The 7,582-nt window shown below is 34.4% G+C and overlaps 1 protein-coding gene across 1 annotated transcript; it reads right to left on the bottom strand.

The window, feature by feature from the left end:
* Positions 1 to 338: 338 nt before the first annotated feature.
* On the bottom strand, positions 339 to 5,519 carry LOC142357718 (uncharacterized; the record flags this gene model as incomplete). The annotated part of the gene is made up of 4 exons (XM_075409266.1): positions 5,378 to 5,519; positions 1,978 to 2,016; positions 1,188 to 1,267; positions 339 to 513 (listed from the first exon to the last, which is right to left on the bottom strand). Coding segments are annotated over exons 1-4 (380 nt in total), but the record flags the coding sequence as incomplete, so codon positions are not given.
* Between the last annotated feature and the right edge of the window lie 2,063 nt (positions 5,520 to 7,582).

The raw sequence follows: 7,582 nt of genomic DNA, 5'->3' as shown, positions 1-7,582 counted from the left end.
TCTGGTCAAGCTATGTAAAACGATCCTATTTTGAGCCTAAAATACGCACCTGTAGGTTTAAAAATTCCCGATCTACGCAGTGCCAGATTCTAGAATGCAAGATTTTCCAATATACAGTGCCAGATATTAAAACTGTTGGCATTTCAAAATTTTGAAATTTTGAAATTTTGAAAATTTTGCAACTTCTGAAATATGTGAAACGCTCTGATGAATTCTAGCTTATATCTGGAAAAACTACGCAGTTCTCGACGAGTTCAGATTTTCTCAGTAACATAAGAGTAGCATAACCTATAGTTAACGCCAAAAGATTAACTTGGATTTAGAACTTGAACCCTTACTTGGGCTTTTTGTGCTTGAGATACAGCTCGCTTGTTGACCTCACGTTTTTCGCCACAAAGTCAGAGCCCAAGTCCAATGCAACCTCGAAACCCTCCTGTGCCTCCTCGTCATCATCATCGTCACTTTCTTCCCCCTCGTCATTTCCTCTTTTCTTTCCCACTTCTCCTAACTTTTGTCATTATTCAAATATTCCTCTTTAAAATTAGTTCCATTTTCTTGAGAATCACTTCATCTTTATGCTTCAGTAGACCTTGAGTATATCCATAATTGATAGCTTATATTCTATGGTGCGTATTGGAATAGCATTGGCTATCCATGTCGAAGTCCTCATACAAAAAAAAAATGCGGGATCTATTCTGTTTCCCCCCAAAAATTCGTATGGCCATACTCTTCCGTCGTCGTATGATCAGACCCATCCAGATCATAAGAAAATCTGGACCTTTCCCTTTTGTGCCCCCCCCCCCAGCTTAGTGGGCGCATATCATATGCACCCCCATACGCACTTGCCATATTTTTACATAATGATTTACTATGTAATGGCACGTGCTCTGTAACTGGGGGGGGGGGGGCATAACGTACGGGGGGGGGGGGCATAACGTACGGGGGGGGGGGGGGGCATAACGTACGGGGGGGGCATAACGTACGGGGGGGGGGGCATAACGTACGGGGGGGGGGGGCATAACGGTACTGGGGGGCACAAACACGGAAAAGATCCGAAAATCTATTCTAATTATCGCTGAATAATTTTTGCTTTGCTAGACTTACCATCCGATTTATAATTTAAACCGATTAAGGGATATGAAGGAATAGTTGAATAATGTGAAGTTATGATTTTTTGGTCTCCTTTTCGGGAATTGACATGGCATTGCGTTGTTTGAATGATAGAGAGATGTTTGCGTCCGGACTCTCTGCGCGACCATAGTCAAATCTGACATAACAAAACCGGGGATCTATTCTGTTTCGAACCCCCCAGCTTAATGCGCATAAATCTTTTATCACCCCCAGTCGCACGTGCTATTTTCTTACATAGTAACGTGCTATATAACAACATATAATTTACAACTGGGGGTCATAAAAAACACTGGGGGGTGGGGGGGGGGGAACAGAATAGATCCGGAAACTGTCTCATGTCCTTACTGATAGAGTAAGATCTTAAAATACTGATCTTTCTACACCTCTATAATTGAGTATAACAAATCAAATATAATGTCTATCTCGGCCTAATTACCCTGGCCGAGACCGGATTTTAATCTTGCAAGATCTTGCAAAGTTATTGCAAAAGGATGTTAATTTTGCAAGATCTTGCAAGACGATGTTAATCTTGCATGATCTTACCAGAATCTTGCAAGATCTTGCAAGATTAACATCCGGATCCGACTCGGGTAGGCTATACGGATCATTCACAACAGAAAAGTACGCATTATATTGTGTGGGACGAGATTATAAAACCAAAATTTAAATGAAAGAGGTGACACATATTCGGTTAAGGGATCGTTGCAGTGGAATTTTTGCTACCTGTACAGTAAGAGAAGGTAGAGCTCGCAACAATTTTTTGGACGAAGATTTATTAGCATTAATCATAGCTCCCCCGGGGACAATTTTTGAAGGTTTTTAAACTATGAGATTAGTATGACGTACCTTGAATCTTTCCCACCGTCATCTTTATTTGGCTCAGGGCTGAAAAAAAGGTTGATATTGTCTAAACTGGGTTTTATTTAACCTCGCCATTCTTCAGATTCTGTAAAATAATTTTCACAGCGACCTCCGGTTTAGCCAGCTTGCGCTCGAAACTGCTGCTGGGTCTGTATTTCCGTTTCAGCGCACGGAAGTCATTACAATGGTTTGAGTGTGGTCACAAGTTACCCTGGTCTGGGCTATCTGCTTGCTGGGTGACAAAATTAACTATAATTAAAATACTTACTCAGACTACATTTTAGAGAAATCAGAAGAAAAACTTTTGCCTGAAAGTAGAAAACCAAGAAAGAAATACAGCCCTTCACATGTATTAGAGTGATCTCAAATTAAGTGAACAAAAAATAATTATTTCAAACGTCTATTGTTTTTTATGGTATTGCATTTAATTAAATGCGACTTAACTTAATTAAAAAACTTCTCGCTAACTGTTTTTAGTGATCAAATGTGATATGAGCATAGCAAACATGCATGATTATTTCCTTTTCATAATGCAATTGCCCTATTTTTTGCCCCTTCAGAAAGAGACGAGACACAATTCTCTTCTTCCATGTAATGAGACACTTGAAAATGGATCTTTATGGTCTGATTGCGATCTCTCGGCTGCTCTCTTTTATTGCTCTTTTTCGCTTTACAATTTGTGTTAAATTAAAACTAATTATGGAGACGCCATTAAAAAATCACGCACAGTTTTTTGTTGCATATTTATAAGGTCAAAAATATGCAGATTACATTAAAAACTTGATATAAATCATTGAAAAGGCTTTTGAAAAAAATGCAGCTTTTATAAGTCAAGTATCAACCTGTGTCAAACTAAAATAATTTTTTTAAAAAAAATTGGTACTGCTAATAGATAATATATGAAACAATATAAAAAGGTAATCTTGTTTGCTTTTGAAACTTTAATAAACAAATAAATTACGCATCTTTTGATTAATTTTTAAACTAAAAATTAGATCACATCGATACAATCTCAAAACTGTCATTGCGACAGAAATTGAAACAAATTGATTGGGAGAAGTTAACATTTCATGAGCACTTACTTTTCATTCATAAAAATCTCCCAGAAGCAGGACCTAAAAATGTTCTCAGATTAGCTTTTCGACACCTATCTGAAGAAAATAAAACATATGCTAGCAAAAACGAGAAGATTTCAAGAAATCATTTAGATTTTGATTTAAAAAAACTACTTTTACAAAAAAAATTTGAAATTTTTGACCTGTTCTTTGGAAAAAGTTTAATGTTTTATAAATAATCTATTGTGTTTTGACCAGTTTGACCAGGGCGTATTTGCTTTCCAATATTCTAAGACAACTAGTCTGAAAGCAATGTAACGAATTGTACCAGCTTAATATACCAGAGAAAAACAGTTGAGATCTGCATACGTGTACTTCTTGTCGGCGCCAAAAAAAATTGCAAAAATGAAACTAAAAATTTTATGCCATTGTATCATTGACACAACTTTAGGGGACATGTTTTTTTAATTATGACACTCTAATTCAAAAATGTTGCCATATCTCGGTAGTTCAAATAATTGAAAAAATATTTATTATCTTGCATGATCATTCAAAAAAGTCAATAAAAGTCCTCTGAGGCAAGTGATGGGCATTTGAATCGATGATAATGCCCTTCAGCAAAACAAAGTGACTTTCTTTCCAATGGCAACAAAAAAATTCAATTGTTCTGCTTATATGCTTTTGAAAATTTTTACTTCCTTTTAATTCTTTTAGGATAACGTAGGCTGAATATAGTGACATAATTTCAAGACAAACTAAAATTTCAATGCAATTAAGGTTAATTTGTATCGCCTCCGGTACCCTTTTTGCTTTACAATAATTGACCTAATTTATCATGCGTTTTTTGAACAATGTTTTCATTGATGTACCAAATTAATCAAAAACGCTTTTCGCCACCGTGACTAAACCATTAATTATGATGAAATCTTGTCATTCGCTGATAAAAAACTTTTTTCAAGAATTGAAATTGAAATAACTTTTTTTGGTATCGATATTTTGTATACACATTACAAAAAATATAATGTCTCAGTGAAGTTTTAAACCCAATACACCAATTTTATCAAAATTATTATAATAGTAAGTAATCAAAAATAAGATTAATAAATCAAACCAACTTGCAAGAGAATACACGAAACAAAAAATCCACATTATGATTTTTCCATAAGTTAAAACTCAGGATTACAACGTCAACTTCGAATCAATCTTAAAACGCAGATCACAAAATATTCATACATGCATGAGCGTAAAAATTTTGGAACTTGATTTATATTGTTTTTAGACAGAACGGACTCTTTACTGTGAAGTCAGAGAAAATAACAACAATAAAACTCGTGCGAGTTTGTGCATAGCACAAAATTTTCTAACATACGTCTTTCGTTTGCCGAATAATTGTTCCCAGTTCTGAGAGTTAAAGCTCTTATCATTATTAGGAAACATCTTGAAGCAATTAATTTGATAGAGCAGTTTCCGTTTAATTTAGAATACTAGACTGAATTCTTCATATAAATCCATTTTATATACTTAACCAGATACAAAAAGAAAGAAGGAAAGAAAAAATAAAGTACGATTTTCAGAGAGTAAACACTTTTTTCGATATCAATGTGCTCAAAAATGCTCGTTTAGAAATTCTTAAGTTCTTGAAAAAAAAATCCACCCCACAAGACTAAAGTCACCCTTACAGTAGTATAATCACGCGAGGGGGGTTTAAATGTGTTTGATCCCTTAAGTTAGTCTGTCTTTAGTGGGAGAAAAGTGCATGCCCTTCACAGAATTTTCTGACTTAGTTTAATACAACAAAATTGGAGCTTTTCCTAAAAATTAAAACCTTTTTTTTCTAGAAATCTGGGACTTTTCCGTTTGTGTCCCCAAGCTTAGTGGGCGCATACTATTTGCACCCCCAGACGCACGTGCCATGTTTTTACATAATGGTTTACTATGTAATGGCACGTGCTCTGTAAATGGGGGGCATAACGTACTGGGGGGACAAACGGAAAAGATCCGAAATCTGTTTACATAAAAGCTGTCATTTTCAACAACATGGACTTTGATTACACTACGCTTGAACTTCAATTTTTGTGTGTGTGGATTTAAATTACATTAAGGATGAATTTTTATTACAAAGCGCGTGGAAATTAACTAAACTTTCTAATTGTACTTTTATTTAGAGCGTGAACTCTAATGACAAGCTTCTGCCAGCACAATTAAGTTTCCTTCGTTTTTCTGCTTAAGTTCAAATTTAAGGTAACCATTGTTCATTGGTTGGGAGATTCACAGAGTTGGAAAAAACAGAATAGATCCATTAAAACTTAGAAACTTCTCTTGACGTTCACCTGGTTTGGTCGGGAAGGACAACATCCTTCTCTGGACTGTCGAAATTGTCCATGAAGATAACGACATCACTGGGTTCTTCACTCATCTCTCGCCCAGTTTCATACACTTTATTTGAGCAAATAGTAGTTTAAAAACTCTCACGTGCTCTTGAACGTTTTTTCGAAAAATGAAAGGTCCATATACAGTCACAGTTGCAGATAAAATCATTCGGACCTATACTGTTTGCGGAATTTTCCAATTGTACCCTCCATACAGTAATCTAATGGGAAAGAGGGGGGGGGTGTATTTAATATACCTTATAAGGCCCCTTTGTCAAATGCAACTATACAATTTTTATTAAAATTGTGCAAAATCATCAATTCATAGAGCCAAACACGGGTTCCGCCGACAACTCGGAGAAGAAACAATTTACGGAACAATTTAGACATAAGCCACAATACCTCTTTGACATAGCAATTTTAATAAGCTCTTTGTCATCAAAGCATCTGTATTGTTTCTCAATACAGTATTACTACCCCTTCTATTAGACTTAAGTTTAACAGGAACAAAAGAGATCGATTTATCAGAAAACATTTTTCTTATAAATATTTTATCAGTTCCTCTATTCATGTTCCCAGATCATAATATTAATAGACACAAATTTGCAGGTATATTGTACTCTAACTAAGCCATAAGACTCTTTAAGTACTTATGCCATTGAATGAACCTTATTTTTGTTCCGACTCACTTTATTGGGGGGAGGAACTATATACTCAACTGGGTTTTTTCTGCTCGGTCAATTTTCGCCGATCAATATATTCATCGTAGAGGATTGTGAGTGGTATCAATAGAACGCTTGCCAAATGTTGAATTTCGAATTTCAAAGAGTTTTTGAATTTCGTTTTATCTGAGGTTTATTGGAAGCTTAATGATTTGTGAATGTTAGCCTAACTTCCGCTGATTTGATCGTATTTTTTTGCTTAAATTTTGATCAATTTTTGCTAAAATATGAAAAATTTATTAACAATATTATCATTGGTTTTAAATTTAGGGATTTAAGAGAGTTGATAAACTGTTTGAACCCACTTGATTGAAAAAAATATAGCACCTTATCTTTTTTCTCATAAAAAATGGCATCAAATATGCCTCTTTGGCCCACTTTGTCCAGTTTGTATGGCATTGCTGATATTAAAACTGCTGGAACGATCTTCCTTTACTTAAAAATTGGCAAATTGTGCTTCCGAGTTCTCAGAAAAAGTTCAGAAATTAATACTTATGCTGTCTTTTTGTAAATTAAACCCATATTTATAAAAAGCATAGTTTGTTTTGATCCATTGAAATTTTTGTTTTACAGAAAACCCTTACCCAAAATATTTAGAACAATTGTGTTTTTTAACTGCCGAGCAAAATTAGCAAGCTAAGTTCGGGTCTAATTGTTGAGTTTTGCAATAAAAATTGGGTTCGGATTTTTTTTGGTCTGTCTTTTTCGAAATATTTTCTTGCATTTTTTTCATCCCGATTTCTAGAAACTCCTTTCTCAATGAAAAGTACAGTAAATAATAGATCCCTTTTTTACTTACAAATGGAAACATTTTTTATTCTAAAGGAAAAAAATTGTTTTATGAGGGAAGCTCGCGGTTTTTATGGCTCCGGCAAACTGTTTTTTTTCATAAATTTTTATTCAGTCTCAGATTTTTAAGATTTTGATGCCCTTTTTGTATTCTTATGACTGAGTCTAATTATTTGAATTCCTAATTGGAGCTCTAAGTAGCTGTGGAGAACCTTTACGAAACTTTCAGCTGATATATAATGCTTTTTTAGTAACATAAATCGATAAGTAACCAAAATTCTTCAATTGTTTTTGATATAATGCCTCTTTTGTCAAAATAATTATTTCGGTAACATTTAGCATCTTGTTTGTAGCAATGGAGAAGCAGCAGCAGCAAAATCAGTTTTGGTGTAGTTGTGGAAATTATTAGTTGTGGAAATTATTAATTTAAAAATTATTCGGATTTTATTGAGGCGCTGTGTGTTTTTTTAAAATACATTTGCCTTTTTTACTTCTTTTTGTTATTTATAGACCAGAAAGATTTCAAAATCTACAAAATTTTAAAAATCTTAAAATTCACTCCACGAGCAAAAGGGAGGCCAATGAACAAGCTTAATAACTTCAGCGAATAGCATATATTTTATAGCTCCTGCGCCGTCTGCATAATAATGGTCTC

Source organism: Convolutriloba macropyga, unplaced genomic scaffold (assembly GCF_964194025.1).
Source record: "Convolutriloba macropyga unplaced genomic scaffold, txConMacr16.3 SCAFFOLD_755, whole genome shotgun sequence".
NCBI classification, from domain to species: Eukaryota; Metazoa; Xenacoelomorpha; order Acoela; family Convolutidae; genus Convolutriloba; species Convolutriloba macropyga.
The sequence above is the reverse complement of the archived record's forward strand: the minus strand, read 5'-3'. Positions and strand labels throughout refer to the sequence as shown.